The 21034-nt window shown below is 41.9% G+C and overlaps 1 protein-coding gene across 1 annotated transcript in view; it reads left to right on the top strand.

Moving 5' to 3' along the window:
• Positions 1–3553: 3553 nt before the first annotated feature.
• Positions 3554–21034, top strand: part of grid2ipb (glutamate receptor, ionotropic, delta 2 (Grid2) interacting protein, b) — a 36509-nt gene continuing 19028 nt past the window's right edge. Inside the window, exons 1-4 of the mRNA XM_085415913.1 lie at positions 3554–3807; positions 3968–4297; positions 6916–7070; positions 18387–18668. Coding sequence (XP_085272039.1) covers positions 3562–3807; positions 3968–4297; positions 6916–7070; positions 18387–18668 — 1013 coding nt within the window. The 5' untranslated portion in view covers positions 3554–3561. The remainder of the gene's footprint in view (positions 3808–3967; positions 4298–6915; positions 7071–18386; positions 18669–21034) is intronic.

Below are 21034 nucleotides of genomic sequence, written 5' to 3'. Positions count from 1 at the left end.
CCACCTGAGTATTATTGCCAACCATGTGCATCTCTCTACGATGGCTGCTTCTAGCTGGATCATGTGCAGTGTCAAGGGAGGAATATTGAATGTGTGCCACAAAGAATGAAGGCAGCCCTGAAGGCAAACGGGTGTCCAAGGTGTACTTAACGAAGTGACTGGTCAGTGTATAAACTGGAAGTTTTGAGGCCTTTGCCAGAGCCAATAATACACGTGTTTTATAAATGCATTACTCTTGATTTTACTGTTAAATGTGTTACTGGTTAATTCACTATTTCATTGAGAGAATTTCTGCCTGCAGTTTCTATAGTTCAAGAAAGAGAGAGGTGATGTCTGGAGCTTTGCTACCTGAGGAATCCAGTGTGAGATAGCATCAACAGTAATGTTTTGTTTCCTGTGTCCAAAATACATGTGAGTAATTAGAGTATTTTATACTTTCTCTCTCTCTTTTTTGGGACTTCAAAACATGCATTGAAGCATAAAAGGTTTTGTCTAAAAGTTAGCACACAAACTTCAAAAAGGAGAATTTTAAATATATAATTTCAGTATAACAACTGTTAACTTCCTTTTGTTTATTGAATGCCTGGATGCGCTGTGCTGGTGCTTTAATCATCTTTTATTGACTGTTATATAAGATAAATCAAGTTACAGTGCTGTGAGCAATGCTTTTATCCCACCCTTTGTGCCAGAGACATGAAGAAATGTCTTTCAACTCCTCATTACACTAGCTTTGAACATGTATTTTGTTCAAAAATTGATCCGACAATGACAAACAAATATCAGCTACTGTCATCTGGTTTGATTATAGACTGATACCCGCCATCGAGGTTAATATAGGCCTATAGTGTTTGACTTTGGTGCCTGAATAAAATCATTAACTGTTTGCTGTTTGTCTCTGCAATCCAGTCCTCCACACAATGCATCAAGGCACCACAGGACACCAGTCAGTGGATACTGTTGCGGACATGGCCCAACACTCATATTACAGCTCACAGAGCTGCAGAGGGGAGCATTACTCGGGAGCTGCGCAGGCTCATCTCCGAATGCTGCTTAAACAGGTACTGAATGTTTGGATGTGCTGTGCTGGGGGCCTTAATCATTTTTTATTGTCTCTTATGTCGGATAAATCAAGTTACAGTGCCACGAGCGTATCTGCTGTTACAGTTTGAAATCAAAATTACAGCTTTATACCTGAAATGACAATTTTCTTTGTCAAAAGATAAATTGTTTCAGGTGGTTTAAAGTTTTTCTGTCAGGCATCTTGTCATAGACGACTCAATCGTCTTTAAGACTGTAAGTGTAAGAGGAGAGTTTGATTGAAGTGAAAAGTGTGTTTGGAGATGCAGTCATTTGTGTTTAATTATTCAGTTTGCACTGAACTGTTTGTTCCTTATTGTGTGCTTTGGCACTAATGACAGTTTACACTCCAATAAGCCCACCTGCGCGCTTCCTCAGCTTCCTCTCCAGCTGTTATGCATGTCAGTTAAAAAATACGTGTAATACTGTAAAAGTAAAACTTGATGTGAGCTTCAGTTCAAGGATATAAGCAGATAGTCACACGTGCAGCTTAGAGTCTGCTCGATATAGGATTTTTAAGACCTATGCCAACATTTGGTGATTTAAAAAATCTGATATATTGGCTGATATGTTTTTTTTCTTTCAGACGCACATACATAAATGGATTAGCAATTGTTATGTGTATTGATTCATTAGTCCTTACTAAGAAGATAAAGCATTGCAGTTTAAAAAATAGTCATGTTTTACCGTCACAACAAGATCTTCATGCTCTGCTCGACTCTGCTGGTAAACGTGTGTTGCCAACAGGGAAGTTGCAGAGCACAACATCAGCACCCATAGCATGGTTGAAGGGTTTTTCCTTCTTGATGTTGATATTGATATGTTGGCAAATAGCTGATATCTGCTGATAAATCCACCGGGCTGATTTTTAATCAGCACACTGACGCCATAAATTTTCAGTTTTAAGTTCTATATAAATACAATTGAATTGAATTGAACTAGAGCAGCATTTAGCCTATTTCATCATAAATACACGTCTAAAAGTGTGCACAGTGCTAAAATAAACTTCAATAGAGGCACTCTAAATATCTAATACGGGAGGGGAGCATGTGTTCCTACAGTATTAATAACAAGGGGGGGTGGAGGAGAGCAGATTCAGCTGATAATCCTACTAATCCCACAGGCTAAAGTCTTAAATTGCCCCCGCTCCTTATCAATGGACCGACCATTTCAGAGTACGCAGAGAATCACAGGCATGCAGACGCTCCAATTAGAGCTCCTCGGGCTTTCTCGCATCGACGCAGAGTGATTCTGGGCCAGGAGCGGTCCCACGGAGAGCCACCTTGCCAAGAGAGGAGGGGGAGGAAGAAAAGACACATGGGTGTATTTATAGAAAAATGAGGCCTTACAATACCCTTTTTGGAGAGAGAATTATTAAGGAACCGAGGTGCGCGGGTGCACGCGTCCCAGTTTTCTGATTAACACTGTGCAAGCAGGCTGGCCCTAGGATGAATCAGGGATGAGATGCAGGACCAACTCCTTGACATACTCACAGGAAGAGACTGCACTTGCTTTTCATGCACACTCACCCTTTGCTCATGAGGAGACTGCTGTGGTTTCAGGGAGGAGGAATGGGGCAGTATTTTGAGTTTGTCACCTTTTCTCTTTGACTTTGGGTCGTGGGTGGTGGGGATATTATTTTTTTAAAAACACTATACTTGAGAAGACTGGATAACAGCCTCCTAGCAGGCCACCGGGTATCTGACATTCAAGATGAAGAAATTTTTGCAAAACAAAAAGGGCAGATACTCTTTCCGCCAGAGCAAACGGGGCTCTCGGTATCCAGCCAAAGATTTCTGTAAGTCTTTATAACCTTCGTCTTCGTCAGCTCTGTGAATTCTGCTGCGCTGTGGCTTTTGGAAAGCTGTGCAGCACATCATTAGCCTACAGCTGAGCTACAGGGTTTATAGCAATTCATTGCTGTGAAATTTGTACTTGTTCCATTAGAGGTGGTTCTGAAAGCCTTATATTTCCTGCTATTTTCCCATTTGGTTGGAAATAATCCTGTTATTTAACCTGGAATTCAACCTCTTACCTGTTCATCCATGCAGCCAGTGGTGTGCTCTGTCGCGTTATTGCTTTTCCATTCAATTACCGTTCGACAGGAGAGACATGCATGTGCTCTGAGTGCAAAAAATAGCAAGAGGAACTTCTGTCTCCTGAGCTAATTAAGGTCACAATCTTTCAATGCTTTAATTTGATTGGCTGTGAAAGAGTTTATGAACCAGGTCAGGGACTGCTGAGTGTGTCATGGTTCAGCATAGAGGGTTACAGAGCCACACTTGATGTACAGCTAAGACAGGGAAGGAGACAGAGAACAAACTGAATATCTTTAAAACAAAAGACTGTATCATAGAGTTTTCTTGCGATGTCGCTGAACTTGAATCCACTGGCTACAGTGGGTAAGTATTTTTAAGTACCACGAGACTCCATATTGAAGCAAACCTCACTGTCCTTTTCTCCCTGTTTCTAAAAGTCCTCAGCATGCCGACATCCAACCAGGGCTGGCCTGAGGATTTTGGCTTCCACCTTGGTGGGGCTGGACCTAGCTACATCTTGTCAGTGGAGGAAGGCAGCAGTGCCCACCTGGCAGGGTTGCAGGCAGGGGACCAGGTCCTGGAGATCGAAGGCCACAATGTGTCGACGCTAGGTCCTCAAGCTGTCATCGCCATCGCCCAGACTCAGAAGAACATCCCTCCCAGCATTGGAGTGGTGTCCCGCATACAGCAGGTCATGCAGCTCTCAAATCCTTCAGATCTATACTGCATGCGTAGGTTAATGGGTGTGGAAATGCATGTCATAATATAGTAAGCAGTAGATCTGCACTATTGTGGATACCTGTTGGGGGATATGTTCTGTGGTCAAACACTGAGGCAAATGTCTCGTACAGATGGACATCACGCCAGGTCCAGATGGTCGTTTTGGGTTTACCATTGTGGGAGACTGCCCCCTACTGGTGGAGGACTGCTCTCCTTGTTCTCCAGCTGGCCGTGCAGGCCTGAGGGCTGGGGATTATGTCATGGAAGTGAACGGTATCCCAGTCAGGCAGCACGAGATGGCTGCAGCACTAATCAAGGCATCCCAGGGGAGGACACTCCGCCTGGGAGTGCTGTGCCTTGGGCCAAGGCACAAATGGAGCATCAGCATAGAGGACAGTCAGATGGGTGGAGAGGGGGCGAGACTGGACCGCAAACACAAGGCTCTGGAGTTCAACAGGAAGGTAGGTTTCGCATTAAAAGGTATTTTCTAATTAAAGACAACATTCTCTGCCTAAGCTGTTTTTTTTGTTCCCATGCAACTGTTTTGGAGAGGGCAGGGCTTATTTGACAAAAAAATAAACAAGTATTTCTGTGCACCAAGCAGAGTTTTGCAAAACCTTATATGAATTTAAGGACCTATTATGGTTGCTGTTTATTTCTTCTGTGCCTCTACTGGAATAATTTTGCATGATTCATGGTTAAAATAAAATCCTTATTTATCCTTAAGTCCCTCAATTTGTCCCGTGTCTGAAACAAGCGCCTTTATTTTCAAGGTTTCCCTTACTAAAACCTGTCTTTCTTATGATTGGCCAACCTCCAGAAGCCACATGAAGGGCAGCACCCAGTGCTTCTGAGCTGTACTGTCTGTATATTGTGTGCTTACTGCAGATAACCATATAAAGAAATTTGTATCATCAGAGTGCTTTAGACAGTCAAAGATCAGAGAAGCCTGGTGCTCAACAGAATATGAGCTTTGGGTTAAAAGGGATTACTTTTATATACTTGCCAACATTTTATATATATACTAATCAATTGTACACACTTCAGATGAGGTCGGGGATGTCATGTAACAATGTTTGTTTTTTAAATTTTAAGTTGTATGTGTTTTTAGTGCCTATTTCATGAATATTTAATGTAATCGAATGTAGAATGTCGACATGTTTTTGAGACCAGAATGAATGAAAGTCTATAGTTATCCACCTTCTTATGACAGGCCAGATAGTAACTCTATAAAATCACTCAAAATTCAACAACGTTCTGTTTACAGTCATGTGGAAAAGAAAACACACCCTCTTTCAATTTGAAGGCTTTATGTGTCAGGTCACTATGAAAATATTATTCTGGTTTGTACCAGGTTATCAAATTATTTAAACATAACTTAAAATAAAAAAGCAGCACATAAAATATTACACCATGCTGTTATTAGTTTAAGAAAAACAAATCCAGAATCAGTGTGTGAAAAACTAAGTACTCTACTGCTTCACTAAGTATAAAGATGTAAATAGTCATCAGCAAGAATGAACACCTCTATAAAAGCAAAAGATTTGGTAGCTTGTCTGTTATAACACACCTGAATGCTCTAGTTGTGTGAAATGTGGTGCTCAACAGAAGAAATTGCTGCTACCCATTAGTCTGTGAGGGGTTATAAGGCCATTGCATTTGAAGTACATAATTCTACAGCGAGAAAGATTGTTCAAAAGTACAGAACATTCAGGACAGTTGCCAGTTCCCAGGATTGGACATCCCAGTAAATTTACCCCAAGGTCAGAGGAATCTCAGACTCTTCTGGGTTCACTTATCATGTTAAATCTTAAACTTAAGACTGAACAAATGTGACTTGTTTGGAAGGGTTGCGAGGAGTAAACCTCTTGTCTCTAAAAAGAACATGGCAGCATGGTTTAAGTTTGCAAAGTTGCATTTGAATTCAATTTCACTTTAGCGCCAAATCTCAACAACAGTTGCCTCAAGAAGCTTTACATTGTAAGGTAAAGACCCCACAATAATACAGAGAAAACTCCAACAATCTGATTCCCCTATAAGCAAGCACTTGGCAACAGTGGGAAGGAAAAACTTCCATTTAACAGGAAAATCTCCCAGCACCAGTTGGGGTTCAGTGGAGGGAGTCAGGACAAAAGACACATTGTGGAAAAGAGCCAGAACTTCATAGTAACTAGTAATTAAATGCAAAGAAGTGTATAAACACAGAGTGAGTGAAAAAGGTGAGTGAAGAAGAAACACCCAGTGAAGCCTGCAGTAGCCTAGGCTTACTGCAGTATAACTAAGGGAGGGTTTATGATCAAAGTCTAACTATGTTTCAAACCTAATCTTAAAAGCAGAGACTGTGTCTGTCTCCTGAATCCAAACTTGCAGCTGGTTCCACAGAAGACTGGCCTGAAAGCTGAAGGCTTGCTTTCTTGTCCCTGTCAGTACTCCTGCAACAAACCATAAGACTTCTGGAAAAATGTGCTTTGGACAGAAGAGACCAAAGTGGAGATGTTTGGCTATAATGTATAGCGTCACAAACACAACATATTGGTACAAACACCACATACCAACTGCAAAACACGGTGATGGACAGGTGATGGTTTGGGCCTATTTTGCAGCTACAGGACCTACGTACTTTGCAATCACTGAGTCAACCATGAACTTTGTATAGCACAAGTGTTCTAGAGTCAAAGGTGAGGCCATCTGTCCAGCACCTAAAACTTGTCTCAAACTGGGTCATGCAAAAAAACAATGATCTCCCTTACTCTACAAAATCTTGGCTGAAAAGTGCTGTAGTTAACAGAGCTATGCATGAATGAATGCCACAACGATAATCATACAGTAAATGATTACTTCAACTTATTGCTACTAAAGGTGGTTCTACAAGCTACTGAATCATGGGGTGTACTAGTTTTTCATACGCTGCTTTTTGGTTAAATAATGACAAGAGAAATGAAAATTACAGCATAAAATATACACAAAAATAAATACTTCTGTTTGGTACTATGCTAAAAACAGTGAGGTCATAGCTTTTCCTCTTTTACTGACTACCCTCCTCTCTACCAGAAGCTACCCTCTTTTGAATCTCCAACAGGTCGACCAGATTTTAGGTGACGATCCCGAAGTGAAAGAGAGACTCTTTGCTGTGCTGAAGCAGTACGCCGCAGAGAAGAAAGTTGAGTGGTTAGCTTCTGTCCTGCCGGACATACTCACCACTGACGAACATCGACAGCTCATCTCCAGCATCAGGTAGGGGACAGAGGTTTGAGCTCACATTGCACAGGTAGGAAGTAGATTAGTCTTCATTGGAGAAGATGCAAAAAGATGCAAACAATGCAAGCAATTTGTGAGCGAGCTGTAAACGTCAAATGCTCTCTAAAGTATGCTACCATACTAGGCCATCTCTTTGTGTTGCATCACAGAGATTTGCACGTGTTCGGTCCTAGTGAGACTGAAATAATCTGCATGGATTGAATTCATGATGACTGTAAACTGGATTTTCCTGCACATTTGGTTGCAGATTAGAGAAATGTGTGGGTTCCATCTGCAACACATGGTAAATCTCTAAATCTGAGTGGATTTAATTTTAAATCATGCTTTTTATTTGTTCTTGTTTCTAATGTCTCTGTAAAGCACTTTGAATCACCTTGTTGTTGAATTGTGCTATACAAATAAACTTGCCTTGCCTTGCCTTGCCTAAATCCACAGTGACCCACCCGAGTTTCTTAAACTTTCATTTAAAGAGAAACTGAGAGACTAAACTGACAAGGACGGGTCTATAACTGGGAGCTTAGAGTTTTAGGGGGGGAAATGAGGATTGGCAAAGTGTTCTGCATTCACTGCATGGAGGTGCCTGTGATGATGAGCCACTCACAGATTTAGTAGAGTACTCGCTTCGTGGAACTACTGGTAGCCATGCTGCTCTCTCTGTCTCTGCAGCCCTTTCAAATAAAAAAAAAATTAAAATAAAATCTGGAGCTACATCCAGCAGGTTTTTTTTTCTTTTTTGAAGATGCGTGGAGGTGGCTTTCTACCAGACAGAATTGTGCCAGGTAACCAAATGTGAACAACTCTTTAGTTATGGGCTGTCTGTGTGCCAAAATAAATCCCCAGACAGTGTGTCCACAGATTCCTCTCCATCCACAAGTCCAGCCAATTGAAGCTTTTATTCTGTTACTACGCTGGCTTCCTTCCTCCAGTACTACTACACCACTTTCAACTCTCTTTCGTGATATTAATATACCGTAAGAAGGGTTTCCATTTGTATGAGGTCACTGCTGAGATAGGCAACAAGATTTTTAGTGCCTTCAATTAGGCATGAATAATCCAAAGCTGAGAGTTGGTATTTGTGCAATGAGGGACACTCCTATCTGCTACAAGGACCGATACCAGCATTAATAGCATCTCTCTGTGGACTTCCATCCTTGCCCGTCTCCCAGCTCTCTTACCTCACTCTCCCTCTCTCTTAAGGGGTGTTTGTGTTTAGCACTGATAGATTGTCCTCTCATTATACCGCTCAGACTGTTTCCCTGCTTTCTCTGTGCGGTGACCATTTTTTTCTTGACACTTGGTGAAGACGGCCTCCTGGCCGCACCGAGGTCCCAGAAGACCTTTTATCCCCCACAGAGGAGCAGCTCAGGAGCAGTGCACGAGCCCAGTATTCTGCTCACTGCTGCTTTTAGACTTGTGCAGACGTTTAGCTGATTATTGAGCTATGGCTGACAGCTAAAGCAATGAACTGCCTGGGGTGAGTATATCCTCCTCTCATTGCTGATATTCTCCAGTGTTGTGTGAAATGTGGCTTCTTTGTGTGTTTTTGCAGACGTTGTGAATTTTTATCACCTCCCATCTGCTGGTGGCTGTGCAGGTGTAATAATGTGAGAGCTTGAGTGGATGTTTAATGCAGTCCTTAAAGTATAGGACAGGCTGCTGCTGCAGCTGCTGCTGATGTTTGATAGATTTTAAATTCATTATCCCCCTGATTTCGGGGATAACAAAGCTCATTTGGACCATTGGCAGTTTATTCATATAGTTTGATGTAATGCAGTCTCACTTGGGTTGATAAAAACTGTTTGTTGTTAACAACACAGTTAACAATGCAACGCTTTCGTGTCTGTGTATGAAGTGACTGGGTGTTCTTAGGATCACTAAGTCTCTGCTTTTAAGGTGTACTCTCTTTTCACATGTATGAGCAGAGGGTGTGGTTCAGTTAATGTCTGTGTGCTAGAATTGGACCATCGTTTTGACTCTGAGATTATGTAAATAATCAGTTGAAAATATTTATTATGTTGTTTATTATTTTTTTAACGGCTAAATGTATAAATCAGTCAAAAAATCTCTCATTTGTTGCCATTCAGACATTAAAAACAATTATCCAGATGTGGTCGCAGGCAGTAGTCTGCCTCATCATGCTGCACACTGAGCACAAATCTTGCTTTGTTAGTGGTGCTGATAATGATGGTGTTTAGTTCTGACTGCAGGAATCAGAGGCTGGAGCTTGTTTCTAACGATTCCCGAGCTACTGCTGCACTGTACTCTGTACATGAAAAAAAAAAAAAAAAAGCTCCTCACAGGAGCCTTGTACAGCGTCTTCAATGAAGTGAACACAAAGTACAAAGTGGGTACAGTCAAGAGTGGAACAAGTTGCCTCCTTCTATTAGTGTAAACCTTGTTCCAAATGATTAAGCACTTGCAGAATGTGTTTGTTCCTCCAGAACAGTCTGCCGGAGAAGATCGATACTCAATAAATATGTTATAGTATGAAAATAGCTGCGGGACAAAACAAAATGCAGATGGCATTTGATTATTTGGAGAGATCCAGGTGATCGTAATGAACAGATGTCTGTTATATTTTTTTATGACAGAATGTTCTTCAGTTTAGAGAAAGCTTTTCTCGCTAAATGAACTTCTTTGATATCACTTCAACCACCATCCAGCTGAGGATGACAGTTGCCTTCCAAGCAAGCAGCTGCCTCAGGGTATACTGTCTGACCTTTAGATTTTCCGAGTGTGATTGCTTCACAGATTCTCCACAGGTTAAAAAGGAATGATGGTGGTCTTTCAAGTCTCTTTAACATAGTACCCGAGTCTTTGGTGTCTCTGTGGTCTTCTGTAGCAGGGCGATGGTTCAGTATCATGCAGGAAGTCCTCTGAAAGGCACCAAAGAAAGAGTTTTCTTTGCATGAAAGAAATAATCAGTTAAGAACTGCATACATTGCAGATGGCCTTTATAAGACCCCCGAGGCCCCTGACAGGGCCAGCCTTGTTAATCACGGCAAACCCAGATCATCAATGAACAAGTGTCACGCATTTTTCTGAACCACGTTGTGTATCACGATAGCATTTCTGTGCGACTAGAACAGTGAGTATTAGTCTTCATGCATTTCTGAGCCTTGTCCTTTATGCACAGCTTGCAGGCTCTGGGGGATTCTGCAGTATTTTTAAATATGGCCTTTTTTCTAGCAGCCTTTTTGTGTGTTTTTTTTTTTGCCTCGTGGAAATTATAAGTTAAATTAAGTTTCTGATCCTTTTACAACATTTATTTTCTGTGCTCTGAATCATCACTCACTTTTTTATGTTCAGACTATCCAGTCAGTTTGATGGCAAACACACTATCTGGATAGCGGACATATGCTACCACGAACCTGCTGAATTAGTGCGTTAGCGCCGTCACCTCGAGCGTGAGAGGATATTAAAGCGTGATTTCTGCTCAGGAACAGCCTCGCAGAGGTGCTAGAGTGATTGTCCAAGATAGACTCTTTGCTTTTATAAGATGACAAAGACTAAGTTTACTTCCTAATGTCCTAATTTGTTCCTTATTCAATATATTTCTACATTCCTAAATGTAATGAGTTCCTACCATGTGATTGGCTGATTGGGTATTTATTTATAAGCAGCTAAACAGGCATACCTAATAAAGTGGCTGGTGAGTGTATATCCCTTGTAAATAATTTATGTTATATTAATTATCTGGAATTGCTATTTCTTTCATCACTGTGGTCATAGTTTGATTGCAACACTTTAATTTTAAACTGCAGTGTTTTTAATGATCTGCCCTCAAAAGGTCAGAAGGGCAGATGCTCTGCTAACTTTAACAGATCACATCATCTGCCCATCTTACTTATCCAACCTATATGTATTTAGGCTTTGCACCAAACTTCCTTCTCTGCATCAGAGTCACATCTGGACACTCAAAATGAAATGAGGTCTTTGTAGTTTTCTGCTTGTCATTCCTCCCTTCTGAGAAATCTGTCCCTTCCTCCCAGCTTGCTTCCTCCTCCACAACCCTCCTTCAGATAATTATAGATCTCCGTTCTTTATAAATGAGGTCAAATCAGAGCGCTCATTTAGTTTCCAAGAGTTGACGCGGAAAACTTCTTTTGATTATGTTGTTGTTGTTTGCAACAGATAGCTGTGTTTATATGGTGGGTAAACAGCTGCATATATATAAAAAGATGCTAATAGCCACAGCTACACACCAACAGAGATTAGCCTTGCGTAGACAGGTACCACATCTCTGTGTGAGAGATGGGAGGGCATAATAGTGCTGTGATGTGAATAAATGGCAAATAGCAGGCGGGCACAGAGAGCAGAGAAGGGCTGTGTGGGCTGCAACACCTACGGCACTAAGAGAACATTTATTTATATCTAGGGAGTCTGCTTATTGTAGCCAGTAGTCTGTGCTCAGGCAACACTGTCTCAGGCTGCAGATACATCCACACCTCAGCCTGATCAAAGTCTGCAGAGACAGTGACAGCGGGCTAAGAATATGTGTCCTATATCTTTAACTGAGCAGATTTGTTTCAAAGAGACGGTACACACCAGCGCTTAAAAGCTTCTCTAAAACAAGAGATAGGAAAAAACCTCAAAGAAGATTTAACAAATGGTGTAGGATGGCAGGTCGCTTAAAGTTGCAGCATGTGGATTTTTAAGCCTTTAAAAATAATGTTGCTAAACCTGGAGCCTGGCTGATGATTAAGACATTTTTGGAAGCACGATTGTGCAGTTTTCTGCAAATGGCAGGTTATATTAGAGGGGGAAAAGTAATATTTCTGAAAAGTCATATTTATTTAAACTTCTTTGGTGAGACTATTTCTGTGAATATTTTGCCCTGTACCTCAAAACACCCAGAAAACATTAATCTTGCGCATCTGCAGCTGTTTAATTTCCCACTTTGCTGTGATGATGGGGGAGTGTACTCTCAGGCATGCCTGTGGACTTTGACATCACTTTTGGGTGTGGTTTCAGATGGGTGCAAAATTACACCTGTAAACTATGTTGTTTAGCAATGTTGGAAAAACCTCAAAGCTTATACAGTAGAGCTTAGGTAATCCTGAATTTTATGGTTCACATACTCTAAACCTTGTATTTCACATTTCCCATAATGCAGCTTGTTAGCGTTTTAACGATTTAGCGAATTAGTATCCATCCATCCACTTTTTTTAACCTAGACTGGAGCTTGTGTCAGCTGTCATTGGGCGAGATTCAGGGCAGTCCGTTACAAAGAGGGGTAACAAAGAGACGAATCAGTCATTCACACTCGCAGTCACACCTATAGTCAATTTAAAACTCCCAGTTAGCTTGTTAACATGCATCCACACAGGCACAGTGACAACATGATATCATCGCCATGACACAGTCAGTGTCATTTTCTCCACAGCATCAGCTATCAGCTGACCAAAGACCAAAGAGCTTATAGGAAGGAGCTGACACTTAAAATTTCACATATGTCGCTGTCAGAAGTACAATATTTGTTTTGCTGATTTCATCTGATCACTCTATTCTTATGTGTTCTGTGACACCCTTGAAATCGGGAAAAAAAATAATTTTTTCCAATTCAATTCAGTTTTTTTTATGTGGTGCTAAATGACAACAACAGTCGCTTCAAGGTGCTTAATATTGTGAGGTAAAGACTGCACAAAAACTCCAACAGTCAGACTGTGAGCAAGCACTTGGTGACAGTGGGAAGTAAAAAGTCCCTTCTTACAGGAAGAAACCTCCAGTTTAAATGGGAGTTGTGGTTCGATTTTCCCGGGAAATTTTGCAAGGTAACCACTGGACCAAGTTGGAAATGTCTGAATTCTTTATGCATTTGTACAGAAGCGTCTAGAAAAAAGATGCTAATTGTTTGAATTACCAAGGCCCCACATGGCCTGCCCACTTAGTTTAAAACAGTTGTATCTTGGTGTGTATTTTTGTGCAAAAATCTTGACAAATTCCTTCAGATCATTAATACTGGATGTACGGAGAGAGGAACGCTGAATGTCTATACCAAGGGTAGGCAACTCCAGGCCTCGAGTGCCAGTGTCCTGCAGGTTTTAGATCTCACTCTGGGTCAACACACCTGAATCAAATGATTAGTTCATTATCAGGCCTCTGGGGAACTTCAAGAGATGTTGAGGAGGTAATTTAACAATTTGAACCTGCTGTGTTGGTTCAAGCACACACCTAAAACCTGCAGGACACCGGCATTTGAGGCCTGGAGTTGCCTACCCCTGGGTACACCCATCTGTAAAACATGGTGGAGGCTGTGTCATGGTTTGGGGCTGCATTTCAGCCAGTATTGTTGGAGCTCATGTTAAAATTGATGGAATTATGAATGCAAAAAAATGCCTTCAGATCATGCAATGCAATCTGAAAGGTGTCTGGAAACAGCTTCATTTTTCAGCATGACTACTACGACTACTGTCTATCACCCCTGCCAGGGTAAGGGCAGCCAAAGATAGATCTCCAGAGATTTCTGTCCTGAGCCATTCTTTCTAGTTGGCTCCATCTTTTTTACTTCTGCCTCGAGGTCTCATCTCCAGGTGTTTCTTGGGCAGCCTCTCTTTCGCCTTGAGGGTTCCACCTGAGAGCCTGCCTAGAGATGTTGGTTGGCGGATGGAGTAGAGCGTGCCCTTCCCAGCACCATCTTTGACAATGACAGTGCTCCCAGAAAACACTACCAATGCAGTAAAACCGTACCTGGATAGAAAAACACGCAGCGGAAGAGTATCAGTCATGGATTGACCTCCTCAGAGCCTGTACCTGAGCATTAATGAAGCAGTGTGGGATCATCTTGACATAGAGAAGAGATCAGAAAGCAGCAAACATCCAAAAAGTCCTTCAAGAGGCCTGGAAAATTACTCCTGAAGACTACTTAAATAGTTATTTTACCTTTAGTATAAGATTGTGTACTCCCTGTGCATGCTGGCAAAACAGCTGTGGCAGGTTGGGGCACAAACACCACACCTATAGCTGCAGTGGGACGTTGGTAGTAGATGCTTTTGGTGTTGTTATTTGTGACCTTGGAAGATTGTGGCGTCTCCTGCTGGAGGCGGCTGCTGTCATTAAAGACTGCCGCTGAAATGTGCCTGATGGGTTTATACTGGTTGTCAACATCAGCTGCTGTTTTGTAGTTATTACAGTGTCAAATACCACCACTGGCCAGAAGGACAATGGTTCAGGCTCTAATGACATCATTGTTATCTCTACAGGCCTGTTTCTACAGCTTATAAAGAGTGAAAATGTTTTGGGCAGGTTTTTCAAAAACAAGCTCTTCATTAGTTGACAAGTTGTTAACAGCAGCTGTGACCGGTAGGTTCTGGATGTGAGTGAGTCTTCATTATTTGCCTCACTTACAAGTACAGAACAGGGCTGAAGGTGCTGCATATTTTCCTGAATACCTCCTAATAAAGCACTTCAGCAGCCATGGATAATTAAATGCACGCTGGCGAAAAGTCACATCTGCTGTGAAGTTGCTTCTCTCTCTGTCCAACGAGTGTCCTAATTGCTTTATTTAGCTGTCAGAATTGTTGCTGCAGCTTAATTAGCTCCGCGTGGACATGAACAGTGGTAGCTGTTGTTCCTCCCTCCTTTCTGTTTGCGCGTTCGTGGTTAATTGCTTGACTGGTGCTGTTTTTCACCGACCCTGCGCCCTGTCTGCTAATGACTGATTCATCTGATCAGCAGATAAGCGGCAGCAGACAGTCAGAGCACAACAGGCTGGTGTAGGTGGGAATCAAAATGGTTGTTTGTGCAAATATGTGTCCGGCCTCAGCTCACTGATCCAACAATCATCAAATGTTAACTTCAAATGTTTTTGGTGCTCTTTGAATTTTCTACATGTCCTTCACATGTTGTCCTTGAGAAGTAAAGAAAAAGCGTAGTGTTAATAGACTTTATACAGCATGCATTGTTTTCAGGATGTGTAGGCTGCTGCCTTCTTGTGGCAGTATGTGCTTGTGCTAATAAATTCTCAGAGGTGGCGTGATTTCTTTTGGGGTTTTTTCCAGTTCTCACCGCTCATGAGCTGGTTTGGTGTACTGAAAGGAGTAGCTCCACAGTGTAGTGGTTTACACACTCACCTAACAAATGATAGATTCCTGCCAGTGGTGGGAGACAAAAGTCCCCTGGGAGTTGCATAAGGAAGGGCATCAGCTTAAAACAATCTGCCAAATCAAAAAGGCAGAGCCTATCTGCTGTGACAACCTGAAAGTAGCCTTAGCATACTTATAGAATTAGATCTCCTCGAATTCATGTGGGGATAAATAACTATCTATATAGACAAACAGTCAGACTCTATACAAGGACTTTGAGGGATCCCTAAATTCATCTACTAAAAAAAGCTACCCCACTCCCTACATTTCAGTTTTCTGCCCCTCGTAAAGAAAAAGCTGAAGGAACTTTTGTGCTCACAGCTACAAACGTATGTATCTGTGATGACCACCATATTAAGAATATCCAATCTAACTGACATAGGTGTGAATGATTGTGTGTCTCTGCGTTAGCCCTGTGACAGACTGGCGATCTGCCCAGGGTGTACCCCACCTCTCGCCCTAAATGTATGAGCATGTAATTATCTATTAATGAAAAAAAAAATAAGGAAATGAATAGAAAATCCACTTTAAACGAGTGGACGGTGCTATGCGAGCTGTTTCTCCCACTGTGTTCAGTATGTAATCTAAGCTCAACTGCTATTATAAGGTAGAAATGATCGGAATAACCACATAAACATGGGAGGGGGGTTCCTGTTACTCCAGTTTTCTTGGATACTTTGTTTACTTTGTATACCTAATATTAGGATAATTGACTTTTCCAACTGTTTTTTATTTTGGAGCTATGCATATCATAAAACCTGATGATCAGTCATTTAATGTTAGATCATCTACATTTAAGAAATATAGTTCCAGAAAGTGTGTGTGCATGTATGTGTGTGTGTGTGGCTGTCTTGTCTCCTGGCAGCAGTTCTAATCTTTTGAATGAATAGTTGTTTTCTGGTGTGTGTGTGTGTGTGTGTGTGTGTGTGTGTGTGTGTGTGTGTGTGTGTGTGTGTGTGTGTGTGTGTGTGTGTGTGTTTGCTGGTGAGTGGGGACTTGTTTTGTTTTGTCTCTTAGTCACTGCTATTGTTTGCAGCACTCCATAAGAAACAGCATGTACAGTTCACTCTTATCCCCCTCTTTGATATTTAGTTTGTTCCCAGTCTGCTCAGAAAGACGAGCAAGAGAACCTCTACATGTTTTCGGTACCAGCGAAAAGTATCTGTAACGCTACGTAGCAAAAATTGTCAAATTCTTACAAACTTGTAAAAAGAAAAAAGAAAAAAAAGAACACAAACCCCCAAAGAAACACCTGAATGATTCAGGTGAGACTTCTGAGAATGTGATGTGGTTACATGAGAACAAAATTGACTTGGTTTGTATCAATCCACTCATTGTGTTTGGAGTGAAGAGAAGGGTGAATGTGACCCAAAGAACAGCATCCCTACTGTCATGGTGGTGGAAGCTTTGTGCTCTGAGGATGTTTTTCTGCCAAAGCTACACGATGACTGTATCGCTCAATTGGAAAGATGGACAAATCTTGGACAAGAATCTCCTTCACTCAGCCGGGGCCCGACAAACGCATCATGGGCAGGTCCAGTAGGACACTGATCCAAAGCATATGCCAAGACAACAAAGGAGTCCCTCGAGAAGAAGAAGCACATCATAGTCTCGAGGTGAAGTAGCATTAAGAATTTGGAGAAGATCAGGAAAGAGGAGATCTGAAAACTTAGCTCAAACCTAGCAATAGCTATAAGAAATATCTAAAAGCTGTGCTTGCTAAGGATGGTTACTCCACCAAGTAACAAATGTGATCAAATACTTATACCTCATTAAATGCACATTAATTCATAAGTGTTACACAATGTTTATTTCTATTATTGTGTGTGGATAACGTAGCTTTCGATATCGGTCGTCATAGATCATAACCCTAGAGAAAGGCAAAACCTAACTCTTTGGGGGGAGAAAAACAGATGTATAGTTTTAGATTATTAGATTATTTTCTTTGTTCTGGGAGAATAATACCATTAAATCTCAATTCTGATTGGCTAGGATTAGGGCTAGGGTTATGTAAAAAACATTCCATTGTTAGATACATCGTTTGTAAGCGGTTAAAATAATGAATTCATCCCCTCTGGATTGTTGCAATGTGTCTTATTGTTTTTACAGCATAAACCAGATAAATGCTCCCACTCTCGATGCCAGCTGCATGTCCCACCCCTCCATCTGACAAGCCAGCACGGCTACTGTTTGAAACCCTTCAGCACCCCAGCAACCAACTGTAGGCTCCACAGGGGATAGTTACTCATCACTCATGAGTGATGACGACTAACCCTACCAATGTTCAGCTGCTATAACATATCAGTCACTGTGACTGCTTATGTTTAAAATGTTATATTACAAGCATAACATTTCAAGTGTTTGACTTTTCTCAAAGTAAGACTTCAGGAAAATAACTTTTATCGATGTCATAGCTGTATATTGATATTTAAATGAAAACAGTAGGTGTTTAGTAGGAAATCACATTGGATTACAAAATAAAAAAACATTGTGATTTCATACAGTTTAACTCAGTATTTCACTGTAATTGATGCCCCTGCTCCTATTTTATCCCAGTGCGTTACACTTTGCGTTTCCTTGTCAGGGCCTAGGTGGATGAAATGACAGCTTCCTGCCTCAGTTGTAGGTGATGTGTAGACGGAAGTGTAGGAAAGACCGAGAATCAGTTGCTGTATGGAGAGAGAGAGAGAGAGAGGAGAAATCCCTTGCTCACTCACTCCCACACCTTTTTCTCATGCTGTATTCTGGCTCTGGTACCCCTGCTGCAGCAGTAAGACTCCAGCAAGCAGTGAGTGACGCCACGATTTCTTCACCGTCTATTTCCTCAGAGAAAGATTGCATCAAATTCAACTTCTTTTCTTTTTCAGTCAGGGGAAAGACTCTCCATTCAGTCAAAACCTTTTCATCTTTTCTTCAGATCTGAGACATGAAGATGGAAGCCTGTTGAGCCGAATCTGTGCCGACTAGGACTGTGAACATTTTCTCAGTAGAGTTTGAAGTATATCATAACTTTTAATCTCTTCCAACACTGGCTGTCATCGCTCTCAGAGTTGTGATTGTGGAATTTGTGTCTTTAAAATGGATCGAGGTGGATCTGTGATGTAGATCCATCCTCTACCCATCTCTTTGCTTTTCGTAGAGGAACTCTTATGGAAAAACAGTTAACACCAACCAATTTGTTTTCCTCATATGCTGCCATGTTGGCCAGAATCTTCATTCCCAAGAAGCACCGGCAGCGCTTCGACGACACCGTCTCCCAGAACGTGATCAACCGACTCTGCCGCAGCAAGAGCATCAGCGAGCCGCATGGCAGAATCCGTCGCAGTCGGAGCGAGGATCACTCCGACCGCCACCGCGGGTCCAAACGGGCCAGCTCAGTGCCAAGGGATGGAGGAGAACCCGGAGGGAGGGGAGAAGCAGAGAGAGACAGGGGCTTAAGGAAGTCCGTCTCAGGGATACCCGTGCATCCCCCCATTGGACCCAATCAGAGGTAAGCACACATATCAAACACAGCAGGTTTCACGAGTCCTTTCGCTCTGTTTTAAGTGTTGTTAACTGTTAATTCATAATTCAAGAGCCGAGAAGTCCCTTTTAAAAATTATAGCAGAATCCAGGGACTGCTTTATCTGTTAACGTGTGCTAAAACTCCTCTTCCTCAGAGTTTTATAAAGCTGCACTTAGAGCAAGTCTGTGCATGCACGAAGATGTTCACACACAGCTGCGTATTTGTTTCATTTAACAAAACATCACATTGTAACCATCTTCTACCATCTTCTTGGTTGTTTCTTGGCAACCATCCTACATGGGGTAGACCCCCCCCCTAACCATTTGACACTTTTCCTCCACCCACTAACACACTTGATTACACGACTGTCCAGTTAATAACACCACAGTGGACATGGTGCAGCACAGGACTGTGGCAGTAAATCTCTGTAGCGAGCTAACTAATAAAATCCTGGGGTCTTTGAGTATTCAGCAACAGGAGGTCTTAAAAAACATGTGGCCCTTTATGACAAATGTGATCATACAGGCCGGGCACAATGCAGCAGGAAGTGAGCTGATTGTGTTAAAGGGGCATCATGTGTCAGTAAGAAGTCGCGCTGCATTGCTGGTGCCTTCCATGCACTGAATAAACCCAAAAGACTGTTGTGTAACACTGTTGTGTCTCCACAGTAACTGGAAATATGCATAGAGCAGTGAGAGAGAGCGAGAGACAGAGCTAGAGGTGGGAACAGAGAGATAGATATAGATATCAACAGAAAAAGAGACGAACAGAAGTAAGGAGTAAACAGATGTAGAGATGGAGATCGATGGCAATGAGAATAGAGAGATGGGGAATACAGGTAAACGGAGTGATAAAGAGTGATATGAGGTGATGATATAGATGCAGTCTATATATCTATATCTAGACGAAATAATATAGACAGAAGGAAATAAATATAGATAAAACATATAGGAACGAGAGAATTCAAGAGACTGCATAACTGAAAACTGAAAATCTGCATAAATTAAAGTGAGCCTCTGAATCCAAGAGATTATTTAGGTTTCCTGACATCATCAGGACAATGTCCCCCAGTTTTCCCCATTTCCAGTTATCTGGCAATACTAAGGAGTTGTCAAAAAAACCCCTTCAAAAACACTAGATTTTGGATGTGGATCTAGATAGACTGTGAAAGTTAGTTGCTTCTAAGTTGCGCCAAACTGTCCATAACTTCATTAGTAATCCTGCCAGACAAACAAACCGACCACAAAAGCTGATTGGCAGAGGTGAAGAAACAGTGACAGACAGATGGCTGAAGGCAGGGAGATAGAAATAGACCGAGAAACATGGTGACATTTCGGTAGGGAGATGGAGAAAGGGATCGATAGACCAGTGGGATACAGGTGGAGAGAGATGTCGACATAACATTTCGGGTAAATCCACCCCCAGATGTATTGTTGTACAAAATGTTCTACTGACTATTGATACACAAAATCAAGCACTATAGTGTGGTAGCTGTCTGCATAGTGTGTGTACAATGTGACGGTTGTTGATGTACCAGCAGACTGACTGATACCTTTTCAGAGTGCATTCAGCTGAGGTCATGTGAAATTATACATAAGTGTATGAAGCTCTGCTGGTGTAGCCCGGAGGGAATGAGGAGAGGCCTCAAGCAGCCTGATAGTCACAGACACTTAGTTTGTCAAGTGTGCTCAGAGCTGATGCTTCTTTTTTTCTATTCAGCCCTCAAACACACACACAAATCCACATTCAGCACCCAGTGTGCCTTTCTGCATTTAGCTTGGCTTACATAAGAGCGTATAACCACGGCTATCAAAGAATAGGTTTGTCTCTTTTCTCTTGTTGTCTTTTTTGCCTTCCTCCTGTTTATATACCAAAGCAGCGTTGCCTTTAGTTATCTCCATGGCAACGCTCCACGGATAGACTGAACGAGCCTCATCTTTGATACACCGGGAGGTTTTCCGACGCATATTCTTCCGACTGGGGTGAATGAGAGAGAGGAGCCCCGCATTCAGCAAAATGTCAAAGCTATTCTGAACATGTCCCAAATTTTTTTTATTAAAGCCGGAAACAAAAAACAATGTCTGGCATTCAAGCAGGACTGATTTGGGTTACGTTAGAAAAATGTCAGCTTGGATCGAGGCAAACAGAGGGTCACGTCTGTGCTTGTTCAGACTCCCACTTACAGGAAGTGACAAAAGCAAAAACGAAGCGCAGGCAGGATTGTAAACAACAGCGAGTGAGTGCTCACTCCAGGGACAGCTGGGCTTCCCATTCATTCATTCACAGCCATCAATGCTGTTAAATGACGTCACGAGCAACACTGAGAACTCGCTCGTCCGATTTTGTTTGAC

This window comes from Rhamphochromis longiceps, linkage group LG8 (assembly GCF_057381845.1).
Source record: "Rhamphochromis longiceps isolate RC_006_pf linkage group LG8, R_longiceps_female_GT1.1, whole genome shotgun sequence".
Taxonomy (NCBI): Eukaryota; Metazoa; Chordata; class Actinopteri; order Cichliformes; family Cichlidae; genus Rhamphochromis; species Rhamphochromis longiceps.
This window is presented reverse-complemented; position numbering and strand designations above follow the sequence as displayed.